This window comes from Terrapene carolina, unplaced genomic scaffold (genome assembly GCF_002925995.2).
Source record: "Terrapene carolina triunguis isolate 2854851 unplaced genomic scaffold, T_m_triunguis-2.0 Scaffold55, whole genome shotgun sequence".
Lineage (NCBI taxonomy): Eukaryota > Metazoa > Chordata > Testudines > Emydidae > Terrapene > Terrapene triunguis.
Genome location: NW_020664406.1, coordinates 1958161 through 1979989, shown reverse-complemented (window position 1 = coordinate 1979989; position 21829 = coordinate 1958161). Strand labels below are relative to the sequence as shown.

General features: G+C 43.1%; 1 protein-coding gene across 1 annotated transcript in view; it reads left to right on the top strand.

Annotated features, from left to right (window-relative positions):
- Positions 1–21829, top strand: part of LOC113407914 (LYR motif-containing protein 4-like) — a 123977-nt gene that overhangs the window by 18667 nt on the left and 83481 nt on the right. The window contains exon 2 of the mRNA XM_026658822.1: positions 17340–17460. Within this exon, the coding sequence (XP_026514607.1) occupies positions 17340–17460 (121 nt within the window). The remainder of the gene's footprint in view (positions 1–17339; positions 17461–21829) is intronic.

The window sequence follows — 21829 nt, the reverse complement described above, 5'->3', positions numbered from 1 at the left end:
ATCCTTCAAATAAATGTATATATTGTTTCAAAAATATTGGGACCATTGTTGGTCTATTTATTACCTCATTTCCCCCAATCCCTTTCCCTTTTAAAAATAGTATTCAAATTGCATTTCATCACCCCTACCCCCAAGCTGTAAGATTTGATCAGCTAAAGTGAAACATCTTGCTTTATTGTTAGGCACTGACAAACTGGAAACTCTGTTCACTTGTTCTTTTTCACCTTTTATCCCCAGTCTATATTAACAACTGCACAAAGGCTTCATCTGTGACACATCCGTGCTGGATGAGTAGTGCTATACATTTTGCTTGCTGGTTATCCTAAATGGGATTGTGATTGACAAGATCTTCCCTGCTGTCAGCAGCATGTTGCATGATACTGTACATTTAGAACAAAATGTGATCCATGGAGATGTTAAAAATGTATCTGAAACATGGCATTTTCAGGAATGTGTTGTATTCTGTCTTCAGGTAGTCTTATAACTAAGGCCTGGTCTACACTAGGAGGTTATGTCGAATTTAGCAGCGTTAAATCGAATTAACCCTGCACCCGTCCACACAACGAAGCTATTTAGTTCGACATAGAGGTCTCTTTACATCGATTTCTGTACTCCTCCCCGACAAGGGGAGTAGCGCTAAATTTGACATGGCCATGTCGAATTAGGGTAGGTGTGGATGGAATTCGACGCTAATAGCTCCGGGAGCTATCCCACTGTGCACCACTCTGTTGACGCTCTGGACAGCAGTCCGAGCTCGGATGCTCTGACCAGCCACACAGGAAAAGCCCCGGGAAAATTTGAATTCCTTTTCCTGTCTGGCCAGTTTGAATCTCATTTCCTGTTTGGACATCGTGGCGAGCTCAGCAGCACTGGCAACGATGCAGATCTCTCCAGCAGAGGTGACCATGCAATCGCAGAATAGAAAGAGGGCCCCAGCATGGACTGATCGGGAAGTCTTGGATCTGATCGCTGTGTGGGGCGATGAGTCTGTGCTTTCGGAGCTGCGATCGAAAAAACGGAATGCGAAGATCTACGAGAAGATCTCCAAAGCCATGAGGGAGAGAGGATACAGCCGGGATGCAACACAGTGCCGCGTGAAAATCAAAGACCTGAGACAAGGCTACAAGAAGACCAGAGCGGCAAACGGACGCTCCGGATCCCAGCCCCAGACATGCCGTTTCTACTAGGCACTGCATTCCATTCTAGGTGCGGCCGCCACCACTACCCCGCCACTGACTGTGGACTCTGACGATGGGGTATTGTCGACGGCCGCTTCCTCGGAGATGTTCGCGGACGGGGAAGATGAGGAAGGAGATGAGGAGGACGAGGCAGTCGACAGCGCATACAACGTTGATTTCCCCGACAGCCAGGATCTCTTCATCACCCTCACGGAGATCCCTTACCAACCCTCCCAAGGCGTTAACCCTGACCCTGAATCAGGGGAAGGATCAGTCGGTAAGTGTTTTAAACATGTAAACATTTATTTTGATCAGAACAGGAATGGAATATTAGCAATGGGTTTTTCATGATTACTTTGCCCTAGGCGCTTTACTTTTTAGTCCTTGCCAGTGCAACTACTGCAAAAGTATCTCAAAATGTCGGGTTTTGCATGATTACTTTCCCCTAGGCGCTCTACTTTTTAGTCCTTGCCAGTGCAGCTACTGGAAAATTCTGTCAATATGTCCAGGGATAGAGCAGAAATCCTCCTGGGACATCTCCACGAAGCTCTCCTGGAGGTAATTTGAAAGCCTTTGCATTAGGTTCCTGGGGAGAGCGGCCTTATTGCGTCCTCCATGGTAGGAAACTTTTCCGCGCCAGGCTAGCAGCAAGTACTCCGGGATCAGTGCCTCACACAGCATGGCCGCATACGGCCCTGGTTTTTGCTGGCATTCACGCAGCATGTGGTCTTTCTCAGTGTCCGAAATCCTCATCAGAGTGATATCACTCATGGTGACCTGCTTTAAATTAGGACTGTATTGGGACTGATTGCCTGTTCCTTTACATAACTGTAACCGGCGGTTTACAGCCACGCGGTGGAGGCGGGAGAGGGGCAGCATACAGGGATCTTTCCCGGGGACAGCCGTGAGGGGGGTGGGACAGGGGGCAGAGTTCATGCTGACTGGATTGCCGGCAGCAGGAACTGGCCAACGCTAGGGGCATTGCTTTGAACATGAAAGGAGAGCACTGCTATAAATTAAGCTTTCAGCAGCCAAAAGTCTACGGCTTACCATGTCCGCCTGCTACCCAAATTCCGCTGTTCTGCCCCGCTTGTGTGATCTGTACTCCAAGACCCCAGGCACTGAATGGGAAGGCCGAAAATTCGACCTTGTCCTGAGTGCGCATGTGATAGGTGCTGTGCATGGTCTTGTTCACAGAGAAAGACTATGTTTATTGTTCACAAAAATGTATCTTTGTGAGGAATTCACTCCCTTTTTCCCATCCCACAGCTGCGAGTGTCTCCCGACCTACCCCGGCATCCCCCTCCCAGAGGCTGGCGCAGATTAGGCGCCGAAAGAGAAGGACACGGGACGAGATGTTCTCCGAATTTATGGGCTGCTCCCGAGCCGAGGCGGCCTAGCAGACCCAGTGGAGGGAGAACATGTCGCAATACCAGCGATCACACAGTGAACGGGAGGACAGGTGGCGGCAGGAAGACCAGCAGGCGACTCAAATGCTGCTTGGACTAATGAGGGAGCAAACGGACACGCTCTGGCGTCTTGTAGATGTTCTGCAGGACCGGAGGCAGGAGGACAGAGCCCCGCTGCAGTCTATCTCTAACCGCCCTCCCCCGCCACAAAGTCCCATCCCCCCCTCACCCAAAGTCCCAAGAAGGAGGGGCGGCAGGGGCCGTGAAAACAGTTACTCCACCCCTGCAGACTGCTCAAGTACCAGACGGCTCTCATTCCCAAAGTTTTGATAAGTCCTTTCCTTCACTCCAAAAGCACCTCACCCAAGCCCCCGTCCCAGTGTCATCCCCTAACTGTGTACTTGTTAATAAAAAATACGTTTCTGTTAATTATTGTTTCTGTCAGGTTCTTTTAGAGGAGAGTGTGTTTGAAGGGGGGAAAGGGGGTTGGTAATTGGAGAGGACAGTCACCTTTACCAGGGTACAGACACGGGAGCAGGTTCAGCAGCAGGTCACACACACATTGCAGTCACTAGGCACCCTGGTCAGTCTAGGAGGTGGTTTTCATGTTCTGTGTGGGGGGGCTATGTGAGTTTGTGGCGGGGGAGGGCGGTTACAGATCTTATGCACCGGTCCTTAGCCTGGATGACAGAGCCACGCAGCAGGGGATCTGTAACCGTCCTCCCCCGCCACAAAGTCACATAGCCCCCACACACAGAGTCCCGAAAAGGAGGGGTGGCAGGCTCCGTTGAAACAACCAGTCCACCACTGCGGACCGCTCTAGGAGCAGGAGCCTGTCATTCCTCGAGTTTAGAAGCGTCCTTTCCATCACTACACCCGCTCCCCACCACAGTCTGCGTCCCAGTTTCAACCCTTTACCACGAAACCCTTAATAAAGAAAACGGTGTTAATGAACAAAATTCCATTTATTTTATTTTTAAAGGTGTGTTGGAAGGGGGGCAACGGGGTGAAGGGGGTATGTAACTGGAGAGGATAGTCAACATTAACTGGGTAAAGAAACGGGGGCAGGTTCAGCTTCTCTTTAAACAAATTTAATAGTCACAGGTTACCCTGCTCACTGTGGAACCTAGCTTTCAAAGCCTCCCGGATGTACAGCGCGTCCCGCTGGGCTCTTCTAATCGCCCAGCTGTCTGGCTGGGCGTAATCAGCAGCCAGGCGATGTGCCTCAACCTCCCACCTCGCCATAAAGGTCTCCCCCTTGCTCTCACACAGATTGTGGAGCACACAGCAAGCAGCTATAACAATGGGGATATTGGTTTCGCTGAGATCAGAGCGAGCCAGTAAGCTTCTCCATCTCCCCTTGAGACGGCCAAAAGCACACTCCACCACCATTCTGCACTTGCTCAGCCGGTAGTTGAAGAGTTCTTTTTCACTGTCCAGGGCGCCTGTATAGGGCTTCATGAGCCAGGGCATTAGCGGGTAGGCTGGGTCCCCGAGGATCACTATAGGCATCTCCACATCCCCAACAGTTATTTTGTGGTCCGGGAAGTAAATACCTTCCTGTAGCCGTCTAAACAGACCAGAGTTCCTGAAAACACGAGCGTCATGAACCTTGCCCGGCCATCCGACGTTGATGTTTGTAAAACGTCCCCTATGGTCCACCAGTGCTTGCAGCACCATTGAAAGGTAGCCCTTTCTGTTAATGTACTGGCTGGCCTGGTGGTCCGGTCCCAGGATAGGGATGTGAGTTCCATCTATAGCCCCACCGCAGTTTGAGAATCCCTTCGCGGCGAAGCCATCTATGATGACCTGCACGTTTCCCAGGGTCACTACCTTTGAGAGCAGTAGCTCAACGATTGCGTTGGCTACTTGCATCACAGCAACCCCCACGGTAGATTTGCCCATGCCAAAGTGGTTTGTGACTGACCGGTAGCTGTCTGGCGTTGCAAGCTTCCAGAGGGCTATGGCCACTCACTTCTGGACAGTCAGGGCTGCTCGCATCCGGGTGTCCTTGCGCTTCAGGGCAGGGGACAGCAACTCACAAAGTTCCAGGAAAGTCCCCTTCCGCATGCGAAAGTTTCGCAGCCACTGGGATTCATCCCAGACCTGTAGCACTATGCGGTCCCACCAGTCCGTGCTTGTTTCCCGGGCCCAGAATCGCCATTCCACAGCATCAACATGACCCATTGCCACCATGATATCCATGGCACGGGGTCCCGCGCTTTGCGAGAGGTCTGTGCCACTCTCAGACTTAATGTCCTCACCGCGCTGCCGTAGCCTCCTCGCCCGATTTCTCAGCATCTGCCTCTGAAAAAGGTGGATGATAAGGTGCAAGGTGTTGACAACAGCCATAACTGCAGCGATGGTCGCAGCGGGCTCCATGCTCGCAGTGCTGTGGCATCCGCGCTGTCACTCACCAGAAAAGTGCGCGAACTGATTGCCCGCCGGCGCTTTCAGGGAGGGAGGGCGGGAGTGACGGTTGAATGACGACAGTTACCCAAAACCACCCTCGACACATTTTTTTCCCCAGCAGGCATTGGGGGCTCGACCCAGAATTCCAATGGGCAGCGGGGACTGCGGGAACTGTGGGATAGCTGCCCACAGTGCACCGCTTCCAATGTCGACGCTTGCCCCGTTAGTGTGGACTCACAAAGTCGAATTACTGTTCTTAGTGTGGATACACACGTTTGACTTTGTAATATCGGTTCCACTAATTCGATTTAAGTAAAATTGAACTACTCTCGTAGTGTAGACATACCCTGAGTTAAGGAAGCTAGAAAGTGGGGAGTTGTCAATTCTGCTCCCACAGCATTATTTTGACTTATCCACCCCAGAAATCTAGCTGTACCATAACAATGAAATATTGTGATTTGATACTTTTTCTGTTGTTTGAACAATTTGCAGTGCAATAAAGATAGGTAATCAGATGAGGGATGTGTGGTATTTTTTGTTTGTTTTTCTTTAGTTTCCTTCTCTACATATATTGTTGCCTCTTTCCAAGCAGTGGTAGATTTTGGGGCCCTCCGGGTCCTATTCCCGTTTGGCACAGAAATCATTGATGCAAACCTAGGTTTTTCTTAGTGTAATGTGTTTAGTTACAAAATGTTCATGGCATATTTCCTTGAACAGAGGTGATAACAAATTTTGCAGTCATTGCCCTTATACGGAAACCTTATGTAAGGCCCTACATGTTCTGTGTTGCTTTTCCTCCTCCAGCCCCTATGCTTTTCCAACAGAAAATGGTTCTATCAATCTGTTCTATTCAGGACCCATTTCCTTGGACTTCAAGGCATCATTGAATGTCATTCTAATACCTTTATCCTTTCCTTGTAAAATTAAATATGTTTCTCTTTAAAAACTAAATGAAAACACACTTCATTTGTTTTTTGACCAAGCATTCTTTCAAATTATGTTCTGTAGACAGATTTCACCACCAATCACCCAAAAGCAAGACATTTTAGAGAGGTTTGGAGTTCTAAAACTACTGACCAGAATAGATTGAAAAGATGGAGGGAGGAAGATGCTGGAATGCCTACCAGGGTTTTGCCCGCCCCCCGGGCCTGGCCTAGGGACTTTGTCTTTGATGTCTACCTCTGGCTGGTAGGTGTCTGAAAAACGAAATGCTTTGTTGCACAAAGAATGAAGGCGCAAGTCTGTCACTTATCTCCCACTCCATCTCATGGCTGCTGTGAGGAATCAGGTATTCTCTGCTTTACCCCTTTCCCAGCCTGTTCTTCTATGAAATATTTGCAGTGCTTGTCTCTGCTGCTCCTCAGAACCTTCCCCAGCAGGAGCAGCAAAAAAAAAAAAAAAAAAAAAAAGGGGGGGGGGGGGGAAATAAATTTCTTGGCAGTTTCACTGCTGCTCATAGGGTTCTGTATATTAGCAGTGAAACTGACCAGTGGCTTGTTAATTTAATTGCTTGGGAAACCTATAAGCAAAATAGGCACTGAAGGTGTCATCTCTTAGTAAATTCAGGAAGGCTCTCATGCATTGATTTACAGTCCACATTTACAATCCACATATCTTCGCAATTACAAGGACTAGAAACTGATGCTGATTTTATTTTAGATGAAAGCCCCAAACTTGCCATATAAATTTATCCACGTACTGGTCAAAAGAGGATTTTTTCCCCAAGTCTTTGTTCAATGAGTAGACCTGGACTTTTATATTACAGCCAGATATCTTTACTGTATTGTAATTTGAGAGCCCCAGCACTGCTAGAAGTTTGTCTAGTGTGGAAGCTTTGTGAGCTGGAGCTCTGCTAATAATAAATAATAATAAAACAACATTACACCTACATCATTCTGTTCGCTCCTGGATTAAATTCCACAAGACACTACGCCATCCCAAACTGTGAAGTATGAGTACTTGGGGAGAGCTAGATATGGTTACTGGCCTGACTAGGATTCTGTTTATATTAAGTTCTCAAATTTAACTTTACATTAAAATGTCTGCATAGGGTAACTGTTATATTTGTTTGTTAAAAGTTTCTGTTTGACCCTTGCTGGTGACTTCTAATGAGACTTTAAAGAATTATGAAATATAAAACATATTAAAAAGAGAGATTCCTTTCCTTTGGAGTAATTTGTTATATTTCAAGTCTGCACTGATATCTGGCCAAGCAATAAAAGTTTCAGGTAACTTAAAATGAATCTTCAGCAGACTTTTTATCCCTGAGGCTTTCAGTTTTTGAACTAGATGTTGTTCTAGAATGTAAATATAGCTGAGCAAATTCCCTCCAGTTCATGTTTTGCCCATATGAACTGAGATCCTGGCAGCTAGTACTTTTAGTATATCAAGACCATAGGTATCAATGAGGGGGAAGAAGAGAATCAAACTATAAATGGAAGAAGTTAACAGTAGTTTTTTTAGAAGGGAGACTTTTCTGAATTAGTAAATGTTTCATCCTCTCTCTACATCACACTGCGCCTCGTCTCCCTAAGTCAAAGCATGATAAAATTGGAAAACCTTTTTATTTTATAATTGTTCGCCAGAGTGGATTTCCTATACGTGAGATACTACAGTACATAACTTATTATTCACCACAACTTTAGTTGATAGAGAAATGTAATTTTGTTCTCTCTCTTTTTTCTTATATTGATGAAGCCTTCAGTACTCTCTAACCTTCAGGCCTCTTCCCATGTGATCTGTCTCTTGTGTTTGTTCGGATTCTGTATCACAGTTTACTGCTTCTGCCCCAGTGTTTTGGATCATCCTAAATAACAATCTGTAATAGCTGTGCCATTATCTTTAGCAGTCTGTTGGCTTATAACTGTGATATGTTCCATTAAGACATTATTTTTGTTCACAATAATAGATATGGGGAAATGTCAGCACATTTATAAGGCCTCCTTTGGAAGATGACTTAAACCATTAGCATGTTTTGAGTATTGATAAATGCAAAATGTTGAGACTCTCTAACATTATTACTTGACCAGAATTATTTTGAAGGGAAAGTGCTGTGTAGTAAAAACAAGTGTGCCTATGCACAGTGTTTTCAACTCATTTTTTGCACTCCATTTTAACAAATAGTTCTTTTAACTTTTGTACCTAAGACTTAAAGAAAAACTGCAGTGATTATATATATGTAAATTTGACCTTGCATAAGTATTTTCTAATAAGAATATCTGAATCCCAGAACCGCAATTATTTTCTGATCTATACCTGTTGCAATTTCAGTATTTCTATAGCAGGCAATGGTTCAGACTTCACTCCTTGGAAGCTGCTATTTTGAGAGGAATTGACACACAATAAAATTAGGGTTACCATATTTAAACAATCAAAAAAGAGGACAGGAGGAGCCTCGCCCCCGTCCTGCCCTAGCCCTGCCCCTTCCACTTCCTGCCCCCCTCAGAACCCCCAACCCTCCCCCCCACTCCTTGTCCCCTGACTGCCCCCTCCTGGGACCCCTGCCCCTAACTGCCCCCCAGGACTCCACCCCCTACCTAAGCCTCTCTGTTCCTTGTTCCCTAACTGCCCCCTCCTGAAACCCCCCCCCAACTGCCCCCCCTAGGACCCTACCCCCTACCTGTACCCTGACTGCCCAAAACCTTACACCCCCAGACAGCCCCCCCCCCGAACTCCCGACCCATCCAACCCTGCTCCCTGTCTCTTGACTGCTCCCTCCAGATCCTCCCTGCTGCTTCTATGACCCCCTGGCTCCCTTACCGTGCCGCTCAGAACAGAGTGCTGCGGAGCGGCGCGCTGGGCAGCAGGGGAGGGGGAGTAGGAGCTGGCGGGGGAGCTCCAGACTGCCCGAGGCCCGATGCGAACAGCCAGCCGGTGATCTGCGAATGCGGGGAGGGGGAGGGAGGGAGGGAGAGAGAGGAGGGGAGTGATCTCAAGTTGCAGAGGAGAGGAGGGGGAAGCGGAGGAGGGGCTCTGGCTGCCAGAGCCCCGTGCGAGTGGCATGATCCAGCCGGCTGCCCTGTCAGCCGCACGCGCTCTGCATGGGGGGGAATCCAGACATTTACAAATTCCCCCCGGACGCTATTTTTAACTCAAAAAAGCCGGACATGTCCGGCAGAATCCGGACAAATGGTAACCCTAATAAAATTGAAGGATACTTGAGCTGCATTTTAGGGAATAGCAAAAGCCGAAGTTTTAAAAGTTAGTTTTAAGGTAAATTTGTGTGCATTAGGAGAAAACTATTGTTTTTATTACTGTTTTTGGCCAGTACTGTCCAAGATTTGAAAAGCTGGTAGCTAGTGCCCATTGCCTATGACATTGTATCTTGAAATGCATTTGCACAGGAACTGTTTTCCACATTAACCCCAACCACCTTCGATGCTTTCTACTTATGTGCAGCTGCTGCCTGATTAACACCTTGTGTAGCCATGTAGCTGCAGTGCCTTTGGCCTCAAATCTCTGTACTGAAACTATTAACCATCTACATTATACTTTTGGTTTAATTGGATGTTAATTGCATGAGAGATGCAGATAAGCAGAGATCGCAGAAGGTGGTTCAGGGAAGGTGTGCATGCAGGATAGAGCACAGTGACTACATTTAATACACATTTTTATTCTGGGTTTGTGGTTACCATTTAACTGTATGTTGTGACGGGTTGGATCACAGAAACCCCCTTGGGAGCTGCCACCCGATGTGCAAAGACTACCTCTGTTCCTGTTTTCCCTGCCAGCTCAGGACTCCAGCACCCTGTCTTGCTGAGCCAGACACTCCAGTCAGCTGCAACACAGACCCAGGGTCCGAATCACTTGCCCCAAAGCCGCAAGTTTACCTGAAAACAGCTCACAGAAGTGTGCTTGTCTTTAGCACTCAGATGCCCAACTCCCAATGGGGTCTAAACCCAAATAAATCCGTTTTACCCTGCATAAAGCTTATGCAGGGCAAACTCATAAATTGTTCGCCCTCTATAACACTGATAGAGAGATATGCACAGTTGTTTGCTCCCCCAGGTATTAATACATACTCTGAGTAAATTACTAAATAAAAAGTTATTTTATTAAATACAGACAGTAGGATTTAAGTGATCCCAAGTAGTAACAGACAGAACAAAGTAAGTCACCAAGCAAAATAAAATAAAATGTGCAAATCTATGTCTAATCAAACTGAATACAGATAATCTCACCCTCAGAGATGCTTCAGTAAGTTTTTCTCAGACTGGACACCTTCCAGGCCTGGGCACAATTCTTTCCCCTAGTACAGCTCTTGTTGCCGCTCAGGTGATAGCTAGGGGATTCTTCATGATGGCTCCTCTCTTCCTCTGTTCTCTTCCACCCCTTTATATATCTTTTGCATAAGGCGGGAACCCTTTGTCCCTCTGGGTTTCCACCCCCCCTCACTGGAAAAGCACCAGGTTAAAGATGGATTCCAGTTCAGGTGACATGATCACATGTCACTGCAAGACTTCATTACTCACTTGCCAGCACACACACATACAGGAAGACTCACAGGTAAATACAGCCATCTGCAGACAATGGTCCTTGTTAATGGGAGTCATCAAGATTCCAAACCATCATTAATGGCCCACACTTTACATAATTACAATAGGCCCTCAGAGTTATATTTTATATTTCTAGTTTTAGATACAAGAGTGGTACATTTATACAAATCGGATGATCATACTCAGTAGATTATAAGCTTTGTAATGATACCTTACAAGAGACCTTTTGCATGAAGCATATCCCAGTTACATTATATTCACTTTTTACCATATTTTTCTAAAACTATCCCAGTTACATTATATTCACTTATTATCATGTTTTTATAAAACCATATAGACTGCACAACGTCACATATGTGTTCAACAATTCCAGACAATATCTGCAGTAAAGTAGAAGGGAGGGCAGTTTCTGTTAAAATGGTGCTACACTTGGATGATAAAATGATTTCAATAAGACACTGAAAAATTACCTGAAAACTGCTTTCATAGTCTCCTACTTTTTCCCATTCCTGGAAGTGCAGATTGAGTTTCCGCTGCTGCTGGTTGTTTGTTAGTAAATACTTTTCACTTATATAATACCTCTTTGTCAAGGATCTCAAAGAGCTATACAGGAGTGGTTAAGGAAAAATTACATATGTTGTAATTCTACTTCTCTGAAGAAATCTTTTTTCATAATTCTCATTGCTTGGTCCTGGCATCTTGGTGCAACTTCCCAAGCTCTAAAGGTTATTTTTAGTTAGTGGTGTGAGGTAAGAGCATGAATTCTGGTAGCTATGCAGTACCCCAGTGCGTAGCCTTCCAATCAGTTCCTGATATGGCAGGAAGAGAAGACATCCCCAGGAAAACAGAATGGTTGACAAATGAATGCCTCAAAAAGGCAGAACAATAATCATCAAGGTGTATGATAAACGCTCTCTCTGAAGGGCTTCCCAACAAACTGTGAGGGGAAGTGAGTAACCGAAATTTCTGCATGAAAATACCTTCTAATTCTTCGTTGAAGTTATGTAATTTTTCCCTTCTGTGAGCATTACAGCTGATTGAAATGTTTTAACTGAAAACTAATTTCAGTTTCAGTTTTACTTCAAAAACAAACTTTTTATGCAGGAAATTTTGAAAACAAAAACAAAAAAAAGGTTGAAATTTCCCACAAAAAATAATTGGTATTTTCCAACCAGCTCTTCTAAAGTGGCCATCTGTAGTGGAGATTCGCTCCTGGAGAATAAGTAGTCCAGGGAGGGGGAGGAGGGAATGAGTTTCCCAAAGGTAAAAACCTGCAAGCAGTAACCAGGCTAAGGACAACAGTGTGAGTAGTAAAGCAGCATTGCTCCCCAAAGCATCAGGCTTAATATTTCAGTGGTCTGTAGGGCATGGGCAAAAATCAAAACTTTAAAAATCTGGCCATAAAGGACATCCCAAAAAGACTCCAGAGGAGAGTTAAAATTCTGTCCATGTGTAATTTACCTAGAATAGACTCTCAGTAATTGCTGTGGACAAATTCTGCCTTAGACTCATAGACTTTAAGGTCAGAAGGGACCATTATGATCATCTAGTCTGACCACCTGCATGATGCAGGCCACAAAAGCTGACCCACCCATGATTTAAAGACTTCAAGTCGCAGAGAATCCTCCAGCAAGCGACCCCTGCCCCATGCTGCGGAGGAAGGCGAAAAACCTCCAGGGCCTCTGCCAATCTACCCTGGAGGAAAATTCCTTCCCGACCCCAAATATGGCGATCAGCTGAACCCCGAGCATGCGGGCAAGATTCTCCAGCCAGACCCTCCGGAAAAAAGTTCTCTGTAGTAACTTTTAATATCCCATCATTGACCATTGTTACTAATTACCAGCGATGGCACGTTATTGACCTATTGACTAAAATCACGTTATCCCATCAAACCATCCCCTCCATAAACTTATCAAGCTTAATCTTAAAGCCAGAGAGGCCTTTCGCCCCCACTGTTTCCCTCGGAAGGCTGTTCCAGAACTTCACCCCTCTGATGGTTAGAAACCGTCTAATTTCAAGCCTAAACTTCCCGACGGCCAGTTTATATCCATTTGTTCTCGTGTCCACATTAGTACTGAGCTGAAATAATTCCTCTCCCTCCCTGGTATTTATCCCTCTGATATATTTAAAGAGAGCAATCATATCCCCCCTCAGCCTTATTTTGGTTAAGGTAAATAAACCAAGCTCCTCGAGTCTCCTTTCATATGACAGGTTTTCCATTCCTCGGATCATCCTAGTGGCCCTTCTCTGTACCCGTTCCAGTTTGTATTCATCCTTTTTAAACAGAACTGCACACAGTACTCCAAATTAGGTCTCACCAGTGCCTTGTATAATGGAACCAGCACCTCCTTATCCCTACTAGAAATACCTCGCCTAATGCATCCCAGGACCTCATTAGCTTTTTTCATGGCCACGTCACATTGCCGACTCATAGTCATCCTGCGATCAACCAGGACTCCGAGGTCCTTCTCCTCTTCCGTTACTTCCAACCGATGCGTCCCCAGTTTATAACTAAAATTCTTGTTAGTCATCCCTAAATGCATAACCTTACACTTCTCACTTTTAAATTTCATCCTATTACTATTACTCCAGTTTACAAGGTCATCCAAATCTCCCTGCAGGATATCCCGATCCTTCTCCGAATTGGCAATACCTCCCAACTTTGTATCATCCGCAAACTTTATCAGCCCACTCCTACATTCGGTTCCGAGGTCAGTAATAAATAGATTAAATAAAATCGGACCCAAAACCGAACCTTGAGGAACTCCACTGGTAACCTCCCTCCAACCTGACAGTTCACCTTTCAGTACGACCCGCTGCAGTCTCCCCTTTAACCAGTTCTTTATCCACCTCTGGATTTTCATATCGATCCCCATCTTTTCCAATTTAACCAATAATTCCTCATGCGGTACCCTCCCTCATCCCCCCCCATATTTTTTGTTTCTTGTTCTCCCGGCCTTTTGCATTAATTTGTTGTGATGGTTTCCAACACCCATTATGATAATTTTAATGCAAGAGATTGCACTGCAGTTAGCTTGCTATTTTTGTTGCAGCAACTGTGTCATTTCTGAAACCTGCTTGCTCTGGCTGACAATGTAGCACATGCTGCAAGACCCATTTGAATCAACAGGAGCAAAAGGTGTAAGGTATTATATCTACAAATAACTATTATGCCTGGATGAGTTTATTTTTATTATTATTTATTAAAGGATATACAGATACTCTACCCTCTCACTTGTAAATCCTGTACCATATGAGAATACAGATGAATTTGTGCTGTGCTGAGAATCAATGTAATCATGATAATTAGTAGTCAGTCTGTAACTCACTATGAGCCAAACAAAGGGATTTCCTTGGAGCAGCTATTCTCAAGAGAAAAACAAATGTGTGCAAGAGAGGGCATATGCTATCCATGTTTCTGCATATCCTTGTTTCTTGCTACGTACAGTATGTGTGTTGCTATAATTTTAAGAGGGCTCTGTTGTTCAGAGACCTGCAGAGGTACTGCAGCCATAGTGTTACTGGTGGCTTTTTGTATAAGCATTGTTAAGACCTAGAAGCATGAGAAGAGGATAAAGATTCAGAACTGAGGCTGTACAAAACAATCAGTTTTTATCTTTTGTAGAATATGTTACATTGAGAAGGGCTAAAATATATGTTAACTTTTTTTTTTTTTAACACAAATCTTGGAAGAGTAGAATAGGTTGGGTTTGGAAACTATGTTTACCTTATACCTCCCAAAAAGGAAGAAAGGACGAGCTTACGGTTAACATACAGGATTGGATGTTAAGAGATACAGGTTCTGTACCTGGCTTTGCCACAGACTGCATGTGTGACTTAAGGCAAGCCACTTGAACTCTCTGCTTCCGTTTCCTCGGTGCCTTACAGAGGTATTGTGAAGCTAACTAATTTTTGTAGAGTGCACTGAGATATAGCACTTTGCCATCCAAGGATGTATAGAAAGTTTTAATAATAGTAAATTGCAACAAAATTTTGTCTTCCTACTACAGCTATTTGCACGTTTAGGTTAGGCCCCAATTTTGCAAAAGCTTAAGTACATGTTTAATTTTAAGCACGTGAATAGTCCAGTTGATTAGTTGGAACTACTCACATGCTTACAGTTAAGCATGTCCATAAGTCTTTGCAGGACTGGGATATAAAATGGCAGCTAACAGATTTACAGGCTTGTAGAAATTAGAGAAGGAAAAGATAACACTGGGTAATCCTTTAGTCAAGTCTGCTCAGGGCCGTCCCTAGCTATTCTAGGGCCCTACGCAGCCCCCCTGTGGGGGGGAAGGGCCCAGGCCTCCGCGGGGGGCAGAGGTGGGAGGCCTGGGGAAGAGGCGTGGCAGGGGCTGGAGCAGCACGCAGCTGGGCAGGGCACCAGGAAATTTGGTGCCCCAAGTTTCCTGGTGCCCTACGCAGCTGCATACTTTGTGTATGGGTAAGGATGGCCCTGAGTCTGCTGCCCATACATGTTTGTTTCTTGCCATACACAGTGTTTAGACAGTAAATGTGAACTGTTGTGCCAGTTCTTAAATACATCAATTTTCTTTCTAAACAACTGTGTTTGGTGTATTGAGTGAAAAACTAGAAAATGGATAATAAATCCATCGTACATATAAAAGAGCAAAAGCAATCTGGGGCCAAACTGACAGACATGCATGTGATTACTCCCATTAAAATCAATGGGGCCTACTCACCTTGATAGAGTCACTCACATGAGTGTTTGCAGAATAAAGCTGGATAACGAACACCAGTTTTTAAATAAATAGAAAGTGTACGTTAGGATTGTATATCTTCCAGGAAACAACCACTGAATTTTTTTTTTCCTTTTAAGAAATAGAGTATATTTAAACAAACACGCACCCCGGATGAAGAGCATTTTCCTTATCCAGTCATTCATTATCAAGCAACAAAATTAAACGAAATCTCAACATTTTTTGGTTGTATGCCCCAGAATAACTAAGCAGCTTCCCCTCAAAATCTTTCTAGGACACCAGCTGCAAATAAGAATGAGCTTCCATATTTAATAAATTCTATTAACTACACACACATCCATGTCACATTATAGGTGAACAGGCCCTAATTAAAAGCACACACCATCTGCTGGTTTGTGGCAGCAGGGTAGCACTCCATAAGCACCCCTGGTTCCTGTGATTGAAATGTATTATTTATGAGCTCTTACAAAAATATGTCACTTACCTCATGGAAACTGCGTTAAGAACTGGATGGCACCATCTAATGGTATGGTAGTGAAGCAGGTTGTTAATCTTTTTTCTTAAGAATATTCTCTTTGCTCTCTCTCTAGATATACATATTTGGGGTGGAGGAAGGGGTTAATGATCAGATTTCCAACAGTTTCATGTTGGACCTGAAGCTTGCATTTCACTTTTGTATGAGATGAAAAGTAATCTTTGAAAATATTAAGCTATTGGAGTGGTTTTCATTGTTTTTTTCTTTCTGAGCAAAATGTTTAAGTTTGAGATAAATATGTTTATTGGTGTGAGGCATTTTAAATGGTGATAGACAATAATAGTGTGAATTACAAAGATACCTGAAAAGGATCAGCATGCACCAAATACCTTTATAAGCTGGCCTCTCATAAAAATATCTACTGGTCAATTGGGAGTGTCTTTTAACAAAAATGAAATCCGTCTAGTGTTTGTTAAGGGATTCATTGCAGATTGTACCAAGATTATTTGTTGACTTTTAAATAAGGAGAGAGAATTCTAATCTGTGTTTCTAATGGTCCTTGGGACCTAAAGTTTTGGACACTTTTCTGTGTTGCCTTGCAAGGGTGGAGGCCACATCCTCTTTCCCACCTGTTAGTGGGACTAGGGGCACTGTTCCTCGAGTGGAAAGCAAAATGCACGTTGAGAAAAATAAAACACATTTTTGAATGGCTGATTCAACAGCTCACCTTTGGTGACTTTCAGGTTACAAATTGATGTATGCAGTGGTTAGCATTGTGCCTGATGACCCTTGGAATGCCAGGATCAAGAATCCGTGCACTGATTCAAATCACTCTTGTGGTTCATATGACAAGAAAAGAGATGACTGAAATATCCTTGTGCTCTGTAGCACTCATAACTAGCATCCAGCAGAAGTAGTGCTATTGTGCTACTTCAGGCTTTTTCTTTGTAGTGCCAAGCAGTGCTGCATCTTAATAGCAGTAACAGGCAGAGCAATAATGATTGGACTTTTCTTGTGGCTACTCGAATTGTTACAAGGAGACCTTTGGTATTAAAAAAAGTAAACAGAGAGCATGTAATAAGACCCTCCAGGTAGTTGTACTTAACTTAAAAAAAAACAAAAAACTGCCTTGGTGAAGAAAGTTTAGACAACATGGGGTTTTCTATGTTTCTCTTGGTATTGTTAATGATTCTGTTTCCAGTGATGAAACCACCATCTTTCTTTCCACACATTAGGGAAGGGTGTGTAGAGGAGTAATTCTACAGTGTATTTGTGATTCCCCCATATGTTTATAATCTACAATAACATTCCCAGTCTGTTGGCATAGAGAAATGTTTATACATCTCAGAGATGACGTAGACATGAAGGAAATTGAAGTATATGAGGCACAAAGTTCTTCCACATTAAGTTCTAGTAAAGCTGGTTCTACAGTTCAAGGCCCTGACCATTGCTTTATAGTATTTACTAGGGCATGATAGGATTTAACCTGAACAGAGAGAGAGAATATAAAGTTTGAAGCAGATAAATGGACGATTAGTGTGTACAACTGTTCGTAAATATCCTCAACAGCATTTACTGCAGTAGCCAAACACTTTAAAAATTGTTTTGATGTCAAAACACTTACGGATGCTTTTTTTAATAATGTCTAGAACATATACCATCAGAAGGATAAGAGATGCCTTCAGAGAAAACAAACATTTAAAGGATTCAGAAGAAATACAAACACTAGTGAATAAAGCAAGAACAAACCTAGAGATTATTCATCGGCAGGTAAGCATACTTTAGTTCATCTCTTTTACTTAAGAATTGTAAAATGCTGAATGACATGTTCTTCTCCCCTAAGGGTGTAAGTCCCATGCCAGTTTACGGAATGGGGAGAGAGATCTTGTACAAGTATTATTGTTCACAAATGGTGGGGAGGCAGAGTGAGGGAGTGAGTGACTGGCACAGTATTCAGTTCTCCTTGATTGGAAGGATTTAAACATGAGTCCCATTAGTACTAATGGGATTCTACATACTGTTCTCTAAACTCCTTTGCTGTCCCTCTTTTTTCTGCCCTTCAGTCCTCTGCTGCCATGTGTTTTGTCTTTGCTTTTCCCTGTGTTGTGTTTTCTCTTGCTCTATGTCCATGTCCTCATCCCTTCTTTTCTGCCTTCCCTCATCACTGGCATGTTAATATGCTCAGGGGAGTGCCAGTAGCTTAAGCTTTCTTTACTCTGTTTTTGCCCAATTTGAAGCACAGTCCAGTAGGGTGTAGAAACAGAAGCATATCCAATCTTAACATTTTTGAATACGTTTGTGAAAATATTTTTTGCTTGTTTGCACCCCGGATATCATTGATTCCTGTCCGCTGTGTTCACACCACTGTGCACAGGGCTAAGGAGGGTAGCGAGATGATTCTTTGGAACACACATCAAACTTAACTGATTAATTTTATACATAATGTATTTTAAGAAGTTTTATCTTTAAGTTCCCCCCAGCCTCTTACTTCAGAAATGGAGCCTAGCTTACCATTTTCTTTCAATCCTCATGATTGTTTTACATTTGTTTACATTTTGTAGGCTTTCTTTGCAAGGAAAGGGGCTAGAAAGATTTTTATTTCAAGCAAAAGCTGAGATTGTTCTTCAAATTTTATTTCTCCCACGTTAGGGAGGGTCTGAGACTGCGGGCTTTATGGAGCCAAAGGACAGCCCTAAATTAAAAAGCTGGAAGACCGCTTGCTAAGTGGAGTCAACCATTAACCATTCAATAACAGCAGAAGAATACCTCTAATATTATTTGTTGAAAGAAGGTTTGGTCTTTAAAAGCATGGGGGCGGGGAAGGTGTCCCACTTGTATGACCTGCTGGTTGGCGCCAGCAAGCCGCAACTAGTTCAAATTCAAAAGTGTCTTCTAATTTTGGATGCCTTAACATTTAGGTATCCAACTTGACACACTTATGACCGCGCTTTCACTGGTCCCATTAACCTAAGTGGAACTGTTGGTGCTCAGGTCCTGCCTATGTCAAGTTCAATATCCTCAAATTGAGGCAATTATATTTAGAGGCCATGCTTGGGAAAATTTGTTCCTAAGTGATTTGGTCCAAGGTATCACTGTATGTCTGTGACAGAGCTTGGAATAAAACCCAGCTTTCCTTATTCTGAGTCCTGTACTTCAACCATATAATATTTATGTGACCAGTCCTCCAAAATCTCAATGGGGCTTTGCAGATTTGGGTCTTGGGTTTTATTTCATGTCAGTTGACATGGTGGGGAAAGGAAGAAAGCACTTTTTCTAACCTAACTGGTGAAAGAACACACACAATTGGTTAGGTCCTTCAAATGTGTACTTTTTTGTTTTGATGCCTAAAAAAAAAAAAGGAGCAGGGAGATAACAGTGGAAAGTTAGGTTAATCTCTGTTCTACATTCCCACTATCTCTTTCGGTTCCTGTTTATAAGATAATAGGGGCCAGGTAGCCACTAGCAAATACAATTGTTATATTTTTTAAGTGACATTGTCACAACACGAACATCCAGTCTTTGTTTGGATCTATGAAAACATATGTGTTTAAAGTTTACTCAGAACATGGTCATGACTGTTGTCATGACATCAACAGAACCATTTTAATCCATTAATTTTGTTCACCTTGTTGCTCTGAAGTATTCACAAAAAATTAATTTAATCTAGAAATAATCCTGTAGGGCCATATTTTGCCTTCAGCTATGAACATGCAAATCCCAGTGAAAATGGCTCAGGCATATAAAGACACAATTCCACCTGTAGGGGGAAATTTACAAAGGGACAAATGGCACATAGGTAAGGCTAAGATTTTGTCATTGGTATTTTTAGTAAAAGTCTCGGACAGGCCACAGGCAAAAAAGAAAAATTCACGGAAGCCGTGATCTGTCCGTGACTTTTACTAAAAACATCCCTGACAAAATGGGGATCTGCAGGTCCCCACATTGCCTGAAACAGGGCAGCTACACTGGGGCTGCAGGGTACCCCTGCTGTCTGCAGCTCCAGGAGGTCCCCACTGCCTGTGGGGTGCCCCGCCACTGGTGTCAGCCAGGAGCTGCCGGGATTCCCCACGGCCGGAAGCTCGGGGGGTTCCCCGCTGCCCGCGGTGGTCAGGAGCTCGGGGGTTCCCCCACCACTGGCAGCTCTGGGGCCCCCACTGCCTGCGGTGGCCGGGAGCTGCAGGGTACCCTGCCGCCTACAGCAGCTTGGAGCTCCAGGGGCTGCCAGAGGTGGCGGGGGCACCCCGCAACTCCATGACCCCGCGGGCAGTGACTTCTGCCACTAAATCGTAGCTTTACACTCAACCCCCACTGATTTTCAATTTGAATTTTCACATTTGAAAATCTTTCTCTTTATATTTAAATTTAAAAATATTCTTAATTTGTAATGGTTTGATACATATAACTTAAATGCATTGTAAATCAGCAAGATCATTTAGAGATCTATATTTTTCTCTTCTCCAAAACCATTTGTTTCTTAATTTTGTTCTTTAATTTGTCTTGACTATCTTCACCTTTGCATTTGCTATAGGAAGACCTAAGTCAGTTTCTAAGTCTATAGCTTTTAAGAGCTTTTACTCTCGAAGGGGTTTCTTTCATGTTCTAAGCCAACCTCCTGGTTCAAAAAAAGTCTTTAATTCGATTGCATTTTGAGATCACTCTGTAAAATTTCACGGGAAAATATATTTAAAAAGCAGGGGATTTTGTAGAAATGGAAGGGAAAATTCTTGTCAGATATGGAATATTTTCACTATTTTGGAAGTGTTAATTTTATCTAAGCATTTCTTTGGTCACCTTTTAGATTTATTTCTTCTTTCAGACAAGATAGAATCTCTCTAAGTCTGACTGTCAAAGGGTGTATATGTATCTATATATAGATATATTTTTACTGGAGTCAAAATAATAGCAGATGGTATGTGGTGAGGCTTCTCTTTAAAAACATAATCTAATAGAAGGAAATGAGTTTAGCAAGTGAATTTCAGAGATGTCTGAGCTTTGGGGGGCTTTGAATGTTGATATTTGGGATAACTGAAGCTGAATTAGTCTCTATATCAAATGAAAAATGTATTTCTAAATAAGAAAAAGTAATTGTCAGTGTTCTTTTGTGGAACAAATTATATACTTCAATGCTGGCAGCACTTCATCTATAAAGCAAGCTCTAAATATTATGAAACAAGTCTCTGCCTTGTCCTAAAGTACACATGTAAATTAGGGTGAAAGTACAAGAGACCTCCTAGAGTCTCTTCCATTCTGTGTTGCACTTCTGTTCCATGCACATCTGTTCCATGAAAAACACAATTTTTCTCTAACATCTTGATTGTTTATTTTCAGTCTTATTTTAATTGAACAATTTAATTAATGGCATGAACTGACATAAAATAATGGGTTTATATTTAAAACCAACCCTAAAACATATATAAATTGTTTTTGTTTTTGTTTTTAAACACAAAAGCAATGAAGCAAATATTAGATGTAGTGTGCATTTTTGTAAGTTTGGGGATTTATTATAATATAGCACATCTGGTGTTGCTGACTTTTTCATTGCATGTCGATAGAAATTAAATAATATCCCAGCTTGCTGACAATTTGTTGTTACTGTGAAATCAAATTTACATGCTAATTTATGGTTTAGTCATCAAAGTGACCACTGAAGTATAAGGTTCATAAATAACAATTTGAATCAGTCTAGTGGGAAATGTGAAATAGTGACAGATTACTGTCATTTCATGTCAGTTACCACAGTATTTTCCTGAATGTTTTAAAAGGAGCTTTATAAAGCTAAAAAGCATGGAGGAACATTAATCTCAACCTCTGTCTTCCCACACTTTCCTAGTTATTGGTTTGATTTGAAAATAGGATGGGTAAGGGAGGGAGCAGATCACAGATTCTTTTCTGCCCATAGCGCATGGTATGGAGGTTTTTCTTGTATCTGGTGTGCTAACAGCAGAGAAGGGGATTATACACTGTGACCAGCGTATTGTCATCATTAAAAGAGTGGAAAAGTTGCAGCTGTTAATGCCAGCATACAGTCAGCTCTAGAGGAGCAGGGTAACTTTAATGTAAAATCCTTTGTATGTGGTTATTGAGACAGAATGAGTTCTACTGTCACCACTAGTGTGATATGGTGTCTGCCACTTGCTAA